This window comes from Centruroides sculpturatus, unplaced genomic scaffold, assembly GCF_000671375.1.
Source record: "Centruroides sculpturatus isolate CEXI.00-Female unplaced genomic scaffold, Cexi_2.0 scaffold94, whole genome shotgun sequence".
NCBI classification, from domain to species: Eukaryota; Metazoa; Arthropoda; class Arachnida; order Scorpiones; family Buthidae; genus Centruroides; species Centruroides sculpturatus.
The window spans coordinates 628,897-646,058 of NW_019384400.1; the positions used below are offsets into that span (position 1 = coordinate 628,897).

At 29.4% G+C, this 17,162-nt stretch overlaps 1 protein-coding gene across 1 annotated transcript in view; it reads right to left on the reverse strand.

Moving 5' to 3' along the window:
• Window positions 1–17,162, reverse strand: part of LOC111618625 (protein BCL9 homolog) — a 208,512-nt gene that overhangs the window by 123,681 nt on the left and 67,669 nt on the right. The window contains exon 2 of the mRNA XM_023360181.1: window positions 16,493–16,599. Within this exon, the coding sequence (XP_023215949.1) occupies window positions 16,493–16,599 (107 nt within the window). The remainder of the gene's footprint in view (window positions 1–16,492; window positions 16,600–17,162) is intronic.

Consider the following 17,162-nt stretch of genomic DNA (forward strand, 5'->3'; position numbering starts at 1 on the left):
AAATATGAGATAACATGGGCAATGAAAGTTTTTAGATACATTGAAAAATATTCATTGTATATAAACTATTTATATCATATCGTCATAAAATGTTCCCATTCTACACCTTCTTCCTGGTAATTCTATGCGGATAGCATTACCAGGAAGATAGAAAATATTCCCATTCCATTCATTTTTCATTAAATCCTACTTTAGAAAAACAATTTTTTTTTATAATGATTTCAGTCACTTTATGAGTCCACACTTTTGATAGCTCAGAAATATATTCTCTTAAATTAATTTTGTCAGCCTTATTTTTTTTCAATTCCATTAATCATCTTCATTAGAACTCTCTTATGATAACGAAATTTAAGGTTTTTGATTATGTCTCGACCTATTGGATGAAGTTTAGATGTTAAATTTGGAGGGAAAAAAGAACTCCTCCATACTTTTAAGCCTTTTTGTGACCTCAGAAGGATGTGTTGGACAGTTATCTCCAACAAATGCAATTTTTGTATGTTCTCTTGTCATTTGAAGATTGATAATAATCAATCTTCAAAAATCTTGCTAGTCATCCATGCTTTCCTATTAAATTGATAATCCACTTCAAGAAACTTCATCACTTTGAAACATTATAGTTTTTGCTTTTTCTGATTACTGACAGTTTCAACTTTTCGCTTCCTGTCATACTTGCTCTAATTAATACAGTGATCTTTTCTTTCCTTTGCTTTCCACCAAAGCATTGATCATTTTTAAAAGTAAACATTCTGTTGGGTTGTACACTTAAAAAATAAACCAGTTTTGTATGCATTGAAAATGTCCTTTTCCAAAATCCATTTAAATATTCCAGTCTTTCATTCATCATAGTCTTCTTCATTAATAGCTGCACTTTTACCATAAACCATTTTTTCGACAATTCCATCCCTATTTTTAAAATTTATCCAGCCAACCAGTGCTTGCCTGGAAATCTGTATATCCAAGTGATTCTGCAAACTTCAAAGCTTTTTGTTTAATTAGTTGTCCTGATAACAGTACATTCTTATCACAAATTAAATGTATCCATTGTAAAACTGCTTCATCTACATCAACATAAACATAGTTTCTAACATGTTTTGCTGTAGGTCTTGCATTATCAGCTAATTTGAAAACTGATTTACGATTTTTTTTTATTATGATTGATAAAATACTCACAGGAATTCCAAATTTTGCTGCAATGTCTTTCTTTTTTTGTGCCTTTAACAACTTCCTGCAAAACACTGATTTTTCCAGTAATGCTTAAACACTTTTGTTTTGACATTTTTGTACTGCAGAACCATTTGCTCTCAAACTTGAAGTCAACATAGAGTTGAAATGCAACTTTTCAATTTTAAAGGCTAATTTAATTTTAATGAAAATTCTCAAATACAAATTTAGGAAAGATCCTTTGAACTTTAAAATAATTTAGGTATGATTTGTCTTAGTCACCTGCACAAGTAAGATCACCTTCTTGGATAAATGCTATATTGTGCGCAATAAAAATACACCACTGATACCCATATTCATTGTACAGGCTGCTGTCATTTTATGACAGGAATGTGTTCCAAAGGAGGTAGTGTAAACAAATTTAGCACAAAATTAATCCATTATATTGTACAATACATACACTACTGGATATGGACGTGTTTTAAGTCATCCAAAAGTTTATACAGTACAGTGGTACCTCAGGATACGAAATTAATCCGTTCCGAAACTGAGATTGTATCATGAAAATGTTGTAAGGTGGATCATCTTTTCCCATACGATTACATGTAAAACCAAATAATTCGTTCCAACGCGAAAAACATACTCAAATTAAAGCCAAGTAATACATTTAAAAAAAATAACTGTAGTAAGAAAAACAAATAAAAAATGCGAACTAATGTAACGTCATATGGTAAGTTTTTGTTCGTATCGTGGAGCAAAAATATGTTCGAATTTCATGTCGTATCCTGAAAATTTCGTATGCTGGGGCGTTCGTAACCTGAGGTACCACTGTATAGTCATTTTTTTCAACAAAAACATGTTAATTATACTATAAGTTACAGTATTAGTAAGAAATTCTATACAGTACTGTAATGCTATAACTTAAAACATTCATTAATTGTAAACTGTTTAGGTTCAAATGCCCTCATTGACAGATAACATCTCTCTACCTTCTTTACAATTGGTAGCCATATGGAAGGCAGATTACGTGATGGTTTTAAAAGCTAACAACCAATATTTTTCATACCTGGACCACGGTTATACGAAAGTTTTACAGACTGATACTGAAATTGAACCTAAATTTGAACTCACCCAGATGGAGTAATAGACTTTTAATAATCAATAGTCCTTACAAATTTTTTAAAAATTTGTTATATAGAAATTAAACTGTATTTAGAAGCAAAATTTTACATATATAATTTTGGTTGAAAAAACACAAAAATATGTTATACACACAAATTCACTACATAGAAGTTCATAATATGGAAGTTTGATTGTGCCCTATTTTTCTAGATTCTTACAAAGAGATTTTTGTTTCAACAGCATCTGTATTGACAATCAATGTATCTGAAACACTCTCTTTACACCAAATGAACAGCTCTGAATTTAATCAGTTCCATATATATATATATATATAACATACCTGTGTATGTAATATATGTGACACTAATATTACTGTGATACTAAGTGGAAGTGATACGATATAGTTTAAACTTGTTGTTCTTACTAATCTAAAAATTTTTCTGGTCGACACTTTTAATAGAAAAATTATTTCAAGACTACAAACTGATCTAGCAACAGGAACAATATAACATATCTCTTGGCTTATCTCTTGATAAAGACTTAGAAAATTTCAGAATTATTCAGAAAAATTCAGAAAATTTTTGGATGTACACAGAAATAATGCAGAAAAAAATGGAATCTATCAGGAGAAGAAATTCTAGTTACATGATTCTATAACTGAATTGAACCAGATTGTTATTCCATATAACTAAGGACTATCATGAAGTGAATAAAAAACCTATAATTTTCCAAGAAAAACTGAAATGAGAACTTTATAGGAAATATAGCAAAAAGTTAAACTGAATACTCAAGATACAAAAACCAAGGAAAAAAAAAACAGAAAATCAAGATACACTGTTGCTGAGATAACATATCTCTGTCAGGCTTTCTACTACACCAAACAATTGCATTTGATGCGATTGTATAGTGCACAATCCAGAACACATCTCACCCATATTGAGAAACTCATCACTAGAATGAAAGAGGTTCACAAAGAGATGTACAGATAGAATTTTCTGAATTATTTTCTGAATTACTTCGATAGATATTTTCTGAATTACTTCGATAGATATAGACTCATAAGATTATATGTTCTAGTGCAACCTAAAGAAAAGTAAAAAATGGCTGAGACAAAAGCATCATATTGGTAAAGCAGATAAGTGCAAAGCTCTTGTTCTTCTGAAAAATGAAACATAAATCTCTATTGTGCAATTACATCAAGAGCACTGACTGTGAACCTGTGAAGAAAGATCCTGTAACTTGTCAATAAAGACAAGTTACAGGTGCAGGTCAGAGGATTTACACACAGTACTTTCAAAAGAATTGAGGATGGACAAGGCAGTGTAGTGATGCTTTAAATGTGCAAAACACTGAATATGATTCTAAATGTTAAATGAAAACACACTTATAAGTCCAGCAAATTATTTTAAATAACTTATAAACTTTTTTGACCCAGAGTTAATGGATCTCCGTCAGTTAGAACACAAGTTAACTAAATCAAACATATGAACATTTTAAAATGAATAGAACATGTATAAATTTAAATACAATGTTAACCAATGTGAAAATAAAAAATGTAATAGCAAACAGAATGCAAAANACAATGTATTAAAATTTCTTTCATTTTTTCTTTTAAACCAGAAAAAAAGTTCGGAAATATTTTTAGGGTATTAAAAAAACCGCTATTTTTCATCTCCATTTTTATGTAGGTCCTATTCGGTGTGATTAATCCGGTTCAACTGGTTTCTAGTGGAGCATGTAGAAAATAAATAACATCACCATTTATCCGATTTTCCAACTATGCCATTGCTAGGAATTAAAAATAACCATCTCATCATTGTGGAAAAAAAGAAAAGAAACTAATAAATAATTCATTCCGAACATTTATTACCATAAACGAAATCAATTTTAATTTATATAACTAAATATCAGCCATTATATAACAGTTGAATTATTTTTTTTAGATATTACAATGCAAAACATGAAATTATCCATGCTTATACCTTTAACATACTTATAATAGGTGAAAAATAATTCAGACATTTAATAAAATGCATGTATTTTATTATAATTCGACTTTTCATTCATAGACAATTTACAAGTATTGTATTTATACCTGAGTAAAACTTTATACAAGAAAAAATCCAATTATTTACACGAAAACGTGACCCGTAAAATATCTAATACTGTAACCGTATTTGTTTTTCTGACACAATTAAAATATATATAATACGCAAAATTATATATTTGATCGACATTTTCATTCGGTAATACGTAAACTTTCGTTTTAGAATCATATAATAGAGCGTATAAAAAACAATTTTACGGCTTAATTTACTTAAACAGGCAGGGCTAAAAAAATTCATTTGAATAACTAATTTGGCACATTTAAACTACAAAACTACAATTCTATCGATCAGCAACACGAAATCGTGAAAGATTTTGCGAGTTTCTGTGCCCCAACGACCCCCAAATCCTTCTCCCGTTGATAATATAATCGATTAATTTTCCTCGTCATTAGAAAACCGAATCCAAAATGATCGCCCGCAGATATTTTATTATTTTTTTTAATGATTAACAGTTTTGATAATAAGAAAAAGCTCCGCTTGTACTCCTTGGTGTCGATGACGAGGTCGTGCGAACGACCACTGTTTACACGATCAATTACTCACGTGATTGATATTGCGGAATTCAAAAAACAAATACCATTTTGAAATTTGTCAATTCTGTAATATCTCCAAATATCAGTAGTACGAGAGGTGAATATAAATACCATTTAATAATACCCGATGCCTAACGTTATATAAAGATACACTGATAGAAGAAATACGGAAAGTTACCATTCAAATTTTATGAATAAATTTTACATCAATTAATGAGAGTAAAGTTCCAGATTTTTTTTACATCCTTCTCTAAGTAAATTAATAGACAAACGGGTTGTTTTCCCCCTCGATTTGGACGCGAGCAAAGTTGAAAAATCCGGATTCTTTTACACCCCCAAAAAGTGGGTCCATTAATTTATTCGCCAAACCACTCTCGATACGTACGCGAATTCCTTCGCTTCCATTAAAGATGACAGAAATGTATCTCATTTCCGTTCGTCCAACTCGTCTGTTAAGTAGTCACATCGCAGGTGTGAAACTCACCTGCGTCTGTATCTTAGGCGCAGATACATCTCCGGCAACGAGCGCCTCCGAAGGCTTCCCACCCCTCTACAGTCGAGTCAGTCGATCTTTCCTCCTCGAGGTTCATTTGAGGCCTAGTTATGGGGATCGAGAGGATCCGGTCATAGTTCTCGTCACCGAAGACTAAGCGAAACCAAAACAGGAGGGGGGAAGAAAAACGTTAAAAAAAGCGCACACTCGACTAGCGTCGGAGGGCGAAAGAAACAATTCGATTTTGAATAAACAACCGAATGACGAATCGTAAATCGGATGGGCAAAGAAGAAGGAGGGGGGAATAGAGGAGCGAGTTGTCCCAGATAGGATTTCGACCGAAATTTGATCGGGTGACCATAAACCGCTCGCGCCAATGTCACGTTCACACGTGCAGCGGCTCAACAGATCGGTCATTTACCCCGACGCCTCTATCCACCGGCGGCGAGAGTAGAAAAGAGGCGGAGGCGTCATCAAATCACCAAACTCCACGCGGACCAGTCGCCGACCACATTGATTGACGTTTTCGTACCCCCCATGCCACACAACCGGACTTTTAACGACTCCAACTCGTCCTTAGGCAACTTCCACTGGTCACGTGCTTTTTTTTAACACGCCAGAGAAACAAATACAATAAACGTAAACAAGCAACCGAAACAAAAAACAGTAAACTAATTCCTTTCCGCATTGGATATATCGTAACGTTTCCGCACTGCATAACCCGAAAACGAAGGGGAACGTCCTACTTTAACGTCGTACGACCCGTAACTGTCGAGAATGCTATACCCGTTACGTCTTGAAATCCCATTTCTGAAAATCCAGATCACACGTGTAAATGACGACTCTTTAACGCACTCCTCCATTAAGGCGAATGGGCTAATTTTTAACTTATACGAGCGAAGAACGTTCAACTTCGGAAGATAAACTATTAATATCGTCAATAACAACAGATTAAAAAAGAAGAAGAAGAAGAAGAAAAGAAATTCTTCTTACGTTGTTTCTTTAACCGGTTTGTCATTGCCGTCAGCCATAATCAATTCCTCCAACTGTAACCACTCTGTCTGTTAACGCAAAAGTAAACCGAAAGTGACTTTAAAATGTTTATTTCTTTGCTATGAAACCCGGATCGTCTTCAAACGTTTAAAACCTTTTTTTTCCCTCGAAATAAATGATCTAAAAACCAACGAAATTTAATTGAACGAGAAGGGACTGTTGTTTACTTACCAACATTGGGAACTAATTACTAATAATAGGTTTTCAATTTCGTAACAATTAATTATGCATCTTGCACTAAAAAACCTGCCAATTAATCACGGTGTCTAACTAGAATCTGTGTTTCGTTATGCAAGGAGTTTTTTTTTAAAGAAGTTTTTTAATTCTAATGATGATAAAATCCTTATATAGATGGCTACTACTACCAAGCATCACATTTCAATTTCATTCTTGTCTTATACTGTCAAAAAAACATGAATTTTATCTTAAATTCGGAAAATATCAGCTTAAAATATTTTTTCTCTAATTCCTACTTTAATTATTTTTCCCTCTACAAACTTGAAAGTATTCTTTATTTAAATGTTGGTGTCCAATAAAATTTGACCGGAGAGTTAATCTATACAATTCGAATGGTAGAATTTGGACCGGAATCCAAAACGCTTTGAATAATTAAAAATATTTCATTTAATAAAATTTATCTAATGAAATTTTCGATGAATGAAGTGATAAATTGTCTCTACAATTTCAATAAACTTCTTACAGAAAATCATAATCTTTAAGCACCTGTTCTGCCAATTTTCTTGATAATCTCTATTGTTTGCATTATAAAAAAATTAATCAAATCCAAAGAAACTGAATTCTGTTATCATCGTACTACAAAATCTTTATTTTCAAAAATTGAGAGAATAATGGAATACAAAACATAAAAACTGATAGCTACTGTTAATATGAATATAATTAAGATTTTGGGAGCTTAGTTGACAATGCTGCAATGATGAGACAGTTCAATTTTGTCTGATAAATCATGTTTTTGCCAATCTAAATAATCCTTCTAAACCTCTTCTTAATTAATGACCATTTTATTTGCTTTGACGTATTGATTATATCACCCGGGAATATAGAAATCGAACTCGCAAACATTGCGACCCGTCATTAAAAACAAATATAAAAACAAATTTGTGTTTGGAAAGGATTGCACTTTAAATTTAAATTCATATTATTTCACTTCAAATTGCTTACTACGAGTAAAATGTTAAATTAAGCACATACCGACTGCCTTCTTTAACTTATAACCTGCTCTTAAATAAGTTGCATTGCTTACATTACTAATTTTTTGTAAAATTTGTAACAAAAATCTTTGAAATTATTCACAACAAATATAACTTAGTTGTTGTAAAAACTATTAATATCATTTTAAATTCTTAAAATAATAAAATTTAAATATAAAACCAAATAAATGTAACCATAAGCTTCTGCGACAACATTACAACATAATAAAAGAATATACTGATACAATTAAAGCTCTTTCAAATAAACAATTAAATATGTTTAACTCAAAAATGACTTTTAATCATACATTAATATAGTTACTTATCTTTTATAAAAGTAGCACCTTTATATTATTAACAATTAAAACCCTTGTGCATATTATTTCATCATCAATTTTAGATTTGAAGAAGAAAAAATTTTGAATTAGAAAATTTAAAATTAAAAACAGCTTTAATCTTAATTTAAGAAATGATAGAGAAACCAACTGATTAAAAAATCAATTTATTTTGTGTCATAGAATCATAAAAAAATTTCTACTAAATAAATATGAACTTGCATTAACTTAGAAGAGAACTAGTCTTGTTATTGGTATCTACATTCCACCACACACACACACAAGAAAAGAGTTCTACAGGTATGAAAGACAAGGAAAAGTAGATATAAATCTCACATCAACTCTACAATAAAAATAACTTTGCGTAATTGACTGATTTTTTACCGCTAACGTATAGTATATGATTACGACACTATTATTTTTTCATAGTTTTTAGTACTTCGCAATATTCAAAAGATTGACGATAGTATTAGAAGGATTGAGTTAATAAATGATTCGTTAAATTTATTTTTTGAAATGGAAGCAAATAAAACTAAATTTAGATCCAAAAAGTTCAATAATTAAATATGAACGACACAAATCCTTTGTGCCACAATGCCAAATTGATCGTCAATAATAAAGAAATACCTTTCAGTAAAAGCAAATATTTACAAGTTTTTTAGCTATTAGCACATATTTATTTTTCTTTTCCAAATATTTAAATTAGAATACTACCTCGAGGTTCATTTGAGGCCTAGTTATGGGGATCGAGAGGATCCGGTCATAGTTCTCGTCACCGAAGACTAAGCGAAACCAAAACAGGAGGGGGGAAGAAAAACGTTAAAAAAAGCGCACACTCGACTAGCGTCGGAGGGCGAAAGAAACAATTCGATTTTGAATAAACAACCGAATGACGAATCGTAAATCGGATGGGCAAAGAAGAAGGAGGGGGGAATAGAGGAGCGAGTTGTCCCAGATAGGATTTCGACCGAAATTTGATCGGGTGACCATAAACCGCTCGCGCCAATGTCACGTTCACACGTGCAGCGGCTCAACAGATCGGTCATTTACCCCGACGCCTCTATCCACCGGCGGCGAGAGTAGAAAAGAGGCGGAGGCGTCATCAAATCACCAAACTCCACGCGGACCAGTCGCCGACCACATTGATTGACGTTTTCGTACCCCCCATGCCACACAACCGGACTTTTAACGACTCCAACTCGTCCTTAGGCAACTTCCACTGGTCACGTGCTTTTTTTTAACACGCCAGAGAAACAAATACAATAAACGTAAACAAGCAACCGAAACAAAAAACAGTAAACTAATTCCTTTCCGCATTGGATATATCGTAACGTTTCCGCACTGCATAACCCGAAAACGAAGGGGAACGTCCTACTTTAACGTCGTACGACCCGTAACTGTCGAGAATGCTATACCCGTTACGTCTTGAAATCCCATTTCTGAAAATCCAGATCACACGTGTAAATGACGACTCTTTAACGCACTCCTCCATTAAGGCGAATGGGCTAATTTTTAACTTATACGAGCGAAGAACGTTCAACTTCGGAAGATAAACTATTAATATCGTCAATAACAACAGATTAAAAAAGAAGAAGAAGAAGAAAAGAAATTCTTCTTACGTTGTTTCTTTAACCGGTTTGTCATTGCCGTCAGCCATAATCAATTCCTCCAACTGTAACCACTCTGTCTGTTAACGCAAAAGTAAACCGAAAGTGACTTTAAAATGTTTATTTCTTTGCTATGAAACCCGGATCGTCTTCAAACGTTTAAAACCTTTTTTTTCCCTCGAAATAAATGATCTAAAAACCAACGAAATTTAATTGAACGAGAAGGGACTGTTGTTTACTTACCAACATTGGGAACTAATTACTAATAATAGGTTTTCAATTTCGTAACAATTAATTATGCATCTTGCACTAAAAAACCTGCCAATTAATCACGGTGTCTAACTAGAATCTGTGTTTCGTTATGCAAGGAGTTTTTTTTTAAAGAAGTTTTTTAATTCTAATGATGATAAAATCCTTATATAGATGGCTACTACTACCAAGCATCACATTTCAATTTCATTCTTGTCTTATACTGTCAAAAAAACATGAATTTTATCTTAAATTCGGAAAATATCAGCTTAAAATATTTTTTCTCTAATTCCTACTTTAATTATTTTTCCCTCTACAAACTTGAAAGTATTCTTTATTTAAATGTTGGTGTCCAATAAAATTTGACCGGAGAGTTAATCTATACAATTCGAATGGTAGAATTTGGACCGGAATCCAAAACGCTTTGAATAATTAAAAATATTTCATTTAATAAAATTTATCTAATGAAATTTTCGATGAATGAAGTGATAAATTGTCTCTACAATTTCAATAAACTTCTTACAGAAAATCATAATCTTTAAGCACCTGTTCTGCCAATTTTCTTGATAATCTCTATTGTTTGCATTATAAAAAAATTAATCAAATCCAAAGAAACTGAATTCTGTTATCATCGTACTACAAAATCTTTATTTTCAAAAATTGAGAGAATAATGGAATACAAAACATAAAAACTGATAGCTACTGTTAATATGAATATAATTAAGATTTTGGGAGCTTAGTTGACAATGCTGCAATGATGAGACAGTTCAATTTTGTCTGATAAATCATGTTTTTGCCAATCTAAATAATCCTTCTAAACCTCTTCTTAATTAATGACCATTTTATTTGCTTTGACGTATTGATTATATCACCCGGGAATATAGAAATCGAACTCGCAAACATTGCGACCCGTCATTAAAAACAAATATAAAAACAAATTTGTGTTTGGAAAGGATTGCACTTTAAATTTAAATTCATATTATTTCACTTCAAATTGCTTACTACGAGTAAAATGTTAAATTAAGCACATACCGACTGCCTTCTTTAACTTATAACCTGCTCTTAAATAAGTTGCATTGCTTACATTACTAATTTTTTGTAAAATTTGTAACAAAAATCTTTGAAATTATTCACAACAAATATAACTTAGTTGTTGTAAAAACTATTAATATCATTTTAAATTCTTAAAATAATAAAATTTAAATATAAAACCAAATAAATGTAACCATAAGCTTCTGCGACAACATTACAACATAATAAAAGAATATACTGATACAATTAAAGCTCTTTCAAATAAACAATTAAATATGTTTAACTCAAAAATGACTTTTAATCATACATTAATATAGTTACTTATCTTTTATAAAAGTAGCACCTTTATATTATTAACAATTAAAACCCTTGTGCATATTATTTCATCATCAATTTTAGATTTGAAGAAGAAAAAATTTTGAATTAGAAAATTTAAAATTAAAAACAGCTTTAATCTTAATTTAAGAAATGATAGAGAAACCAACTGATTAAAAAATCAATTTATTTTGTGTCATAGAATCATAAAAAAATTTCTACTAAATAAATATGAACTTGCATTAACTTAGAAGAGAACTAGTCTTGTTATTGGTATCTACATTCCACCACACACACACACAAGAAAAGAGTTCTACAGGTATGAAAGACAAGGAAAAGTAGATATAAATCTCACATCAACTCTACAATAAAAATAACTTTGCGTAATTGACTGATTTTTTACCGCTAACGTATAGTATATGATTACGACACTATTATTTTTTCATAGTTTTTAGTACTTCGCAATATTCAAAAGATTGACGATAGTATTAGAAGGATTGAGTTAATAAATGATTCGTTAAATTTATTTTTTGAAATGGAAGCAAATAAAACTAAATTTAGATCCAAAAAGTTCAATAATTAAATATGAACGACACAAATCCTTTGTGCCACAATGCCAAATTGATCGTCAATAATAAAGAAATACCTTTCAGTAAAAGCAAATATTTACAAGTTTTTTAGCTATTAGCACATATTTATTTTTCTTTTCCAAATATTTAAATTAGAATACTAATGATTCAAATGTTAGTTTTCAATAATTAAATTCAATGAAAGTATTTATTTTAAAATAACAATTCAAAATAAACTTATTGTTTCAATAAAATTTATAATTATCCAAAACATTTAAGAAAATAAGTTTTGTTTTTATGATATTTTTTTTTTNGTAAAGAACTGTCTTTTTGGTATAAAAGATGAAACAAAGACAATATTAAGTTTAAAAACTATCATATTTACAAGTCTGGTCTCATATGGGCTAGTTAAACAGGAGTCTATTTTAAAAAAAATTCAAATTAACTATATTTTTAAATACTAAATATGAATTTCAATGGAAATAATAGCAGGTTTGATTTATCTAATAATTTGAATTAATTAGATTCAACTATATTAAAAAAAGACAACTTTGCTACCTTTAGAATGAAATTTATATGGTTCTCTTATCTCACCTTTAAAGAAACAAACTATTAATTTTGATGTTAAGATTTAGAATGTATGAATAAAATAAAATGGTTTCTGTATTAATTCATAATAAAATCCTTTAACAAAGATTAAGACAATTTCACAGTTTAAAGTTTTTAGAATATCCTATATACACAAAGCTTTGTTGTTATTGGTAAACTTTTAAACATACTCCAATTTATTAAAGGTTAAAAGTTGAGAAATAATATAAATTGCTACAGCAGTTTACAGACTAATAGTAAAAAATCTCTTATTACTTTATTATAATGAATCTATTTAGTTTATAATTAGTATTAGATAAATTGTATTATATTAATGTTTATTCAATTTTAAAAATCATTAGACAAATTATGTCACTGATAAAATATAAATGTATAGTTTTAGTAGAAACTTGTGTTTTCATAAAAAAGAGTGACTAAATTACAGATTTATTTTCTCAAAAAAAATTAAAGTAAAATTTTATAGAATTTAGATTATGAAAAACACTATTCAAAACAATTAGATGCTTTGATATCACCTGTACAATCAGTATGAAAATATATCTGAAATCAATATCACTCATATGGTTTAAATGTTTTATATTCAATAGAACAATTATTGCTGCTTTTTGTCAAGTTCACTAATTATTAGTTGTATATAAGAATAAAAAAAAATCTCTTTTTAAACTGAAGAATTCCAATATCATCTCTGCATAATCGAAATAAACAAAATAATAGTTTATGAGAATCATAATTATGAAATATAAATTCATTATAGTTTTTAAAAATTAACACTTACCTTTAAATGCTGTATCCCAACAAGAACAAGAACATGTTTCTCTATTTACTTTCATTGTATATTTATCCCATAATTGATATACTATTCCCAAGTGAATATAAGGAATAATAATAGGTAGCAGGATAGCACCACCAATACATATAAAAATTCGTTTATATTGCTGTATTTTCATGATAAAATATAATACAGGGGAAATAAAATTGTTTTGATGGTGAACATGAAGTGGTAGAGGAAATTTATGTGAAGTTGTCATCATGAATAGTCTGAAATTAAAACAATTACAGATAATAAGCACTATAATTACATTAAATTTTCAATATATGTTTGTTACTGATTGTTGGTTGAAGTTGAGTGAAAAAGGGTTAAAAGCATTCCCAATTAATATGATTAACAGAATTTGGCTTCCTTACAAGCAGTAACAAAAACACATATTGATAATGGTACCAATTCAAAGATTATAATAACTTAAATTTTTATAAATATATTTTGAGAATTTTTATAAGTTAGAACAACACAATTCTATTTATTACAACAACCTTATTTTTAGTATTGTTTTTATTTAAATATTTTATTGTTAAGGCAAACAATAATAAGTGAAAATACAACTATGCTAAGATCAATGTTGCCATTAAAAAATTTGGAATATATTTTGTTTCTGTTACCATAAATTTTAAAAATTAATTTTTGTTTATAATAAAAATATTAGCTAGATAGGTGTAAGATTTCAGCATATAGGATTATTCAAAAATACTTTCTTTAACAATGATAAACAAATTTTAGTTTTTAAACAATAAGTATCATAGAATAAGCCAACAAAAAAGATTTCAATATTTAAAAAAATGTTGCATTAAATGACAATAATAATTATGAAATATGAAAATGAAACTTTCAAAAAATTTTGTATTTACAAAATTTTAATTGTAAAGCTTATAAAATTCTAATGCATATAATTGTGTAAAAACAAAATTTTATAAGCTTCACAATTATTATTAGAACCTAACATTCTAAAACTTTTAAATCTTTAAGCACAATGGCTTTTCGAATCTCGGAATTTTTAACCTGAAGAAGGCCGAAAAATACGGTCGAAAACATTTGTTGTTTTCAAATTAAATATTTTACTGGTCACTTAAAGGGTTTTGTGAGTCTATTATATATATTGGACCAGTACCTGGTAACAAGTAAACTTTACATAATGTATTAGACCCTAAGTTATATAAAAATTTCTCTTTATTATTATTAAAAAATAAATAAATAAATAAAACTGGGATTCAATTCTAAAGGAAAAAATTACAATACTGATATATAATCATCAAGATATATATTAAAATTCATAGATACATATACAAACATCTCTACATAAAACCAATACAATATTACTAACCACTAACCACATATTACAAAAAGCTAACCACTACCATATTCCATCAGGCTATATAATGAGATGGTGCCTAATGCCTCCCTATAGTGACAAATTATTTAGCAATTAATTAAATATAATCATAGAAAAGGAGCCCAATGTAATCTGGTGGTTATTTGGCTTTACAAATTTATCGGGTTTTGTGAGATTTGTTTGTGTCAGCATCCCTGTAATTGATACAACGCTGCTTATTATGGGCTGTATAGACTTCCAGTCTAAATATCCAATGGTGTAAGAGTTCATGGAAGGTCTAATTACTTTGGCCTCCTCCTATTCAACTTGTACTTGCTGCTGGTTTGCATAAGATGTCAGGATCATACTACCCAAATCTTTGCTGACTGTGTATTGATGTCTTTTAATTCTTTGTGCAAGGTTACACATTGTTGCCCCTACATAGACAAGTCTTTCATCAAAGCATTGGTCCTATAGTGGAATAGTATATACTCCCGGGGTGCCAGAACAAATGTCCTTGATCTTATCATTTTGGAGATGTTAAAAATTATGGGACTGTGTTTATAGACTATCTTTAAGTTGTTATGTTTGTCCACCTCTGTGTATTCTTTGCAACTGTGGAAAGTAGCTAAAAATGATCCTCCTCCTCTTCCTATCTTGTGGGCCCTGTTGAATCATGAACAGAAATTAATTTCCATATTACTGTGGCCAGAAAGTCATGTCTAACAATCCTCTCAATGTGTTTGAGCTCCTTTAATGTGTCAGTGATAATTGTACAATGCATAAATGCCTTTCATATTAACAATCTAAATGTGTAGAGATTGATATGAGGAGGGTTGACAGAGTTCTATGGAACAACTGGTTGATAAGAAGGTTTACAATAGATTTTCTCTCTCTTGTTGTAAGAAATAGAAATGTCCAAAAAAATGGACAGAAGTACTTCCGTCCATTTTTTGGACATTTCCATTTTTTTAAGTGAGTCATTCTGGTTATTTTATTTATTAGTTTTTGTTTTTAAAAAAGTTTGATACTGTTTTTAATAATTATTTGTTTATTTAAATAACAAATAATTTTAAATAAGATTCTACTACATTTTTCAAGTTGTAATTGACCTGATGAAGATCCCATTTGCGCTTGAAAATGTTAGTCTGTTGATATTAAATTTTAATTGGTGTCAGAAAAGATTCTGTATGGTTTGTTGTTTATCTTCATAGAATATTTAAATTACTAATTTTCTTTAAAAATAGAGTATAAGATATAAAATCACAAAGATAGAGAAAGCATGGTGATAAAAATAAACAAATTTGAAATTATTTATGGAAAAATGTATTATACGAACTATATTTTGTTGAGAAGAATAAATATATTGCTATATTACAAAAACAAAATCCTAACAAGAAAATTTTTATTGGAGAAAAATAAAAACCAATTAACAATACTAACTTTTAATGTTAAATAAAATTCTTCGGACAGAAATACAAAAATATTTGATTAACTCACAATTAAAGTTATCTCTAACAATAAATTTCCCAGATAGATTCAACACAAATAGCATATCACAAAAATTAAAAATAACATATATTAAATAAATAAATTTGATGTATGAGGAAATAGTATTCAACAACAATGAATTAAGCATTAATATCAAATGTTACTAAAAAAAAACTGCAATCAATAACTATTTTTAAACATATAGAACACTTTTATGGACCAAATTCCTATGATACATAAAAATAACTTTTTAATTCAGAGTAAACATACATTTTTAATTACTAACTAATGTTTACAATTTTATACAAGCTATCCTCAGATTATTTTATTGAAGAATCTATTCAATTATAAAGAAATTTTTCCGTGTTCAAAACTTTTACATAATTGCAGCATACATCCTGTTAAGCTGATTTAATCTACATAAGATACGTTTTAAACCTTGTAAAAGTAATAAAATTCTTACCTGTATACTCAAGCGAGTAAAACCAAATTTGCTTTGAAATAGTCGAACAAACTGAGACACGTAAGCTCCTTCCCACATGCCCCGTATGGCCTCATACGGATTCCCATCTGTAAATGACAAAAGTAATATAAGCATAGCAAATATAATACAATATTTTAGTCATAATAATAATTACATCTATAATAAATGTAAAATACCATATTATTTTAAATTTAACTTGTACTTATTTCATGTTTCCAAAATTAAACTCATGATGCATCTTACAGTTGAGAAAATTTTTACCATTCTTCAAAATGTCTGTATGTAATGAAAATTTTGTAGTATTTCCTGTTTATTTTATATTTTTTAATAATTATATTTTATTGACTTATTCCGAAACCGTGTCTTCCTTAATTTATGATTCTATACACAACAACTGGGTGCAATACAATAGGTAGACACTGGACATCTTTAACATCATTTTTTATTCAGGAATATCTTATACTAAATGTTTTAAGATAAAGTCAACCGATGAAGGGCATATGCCCGAAACAAGTTATTTCTGAATAAAGAGTGATGTTAAAGATGCCCAGTGTCTACATATGTACCCGGTTATGAAGTATAGAATCAATTATATTTTATTTTAAATACATTATTAATGTTTTTATGCTTTAGTACAATTTTAAACTAT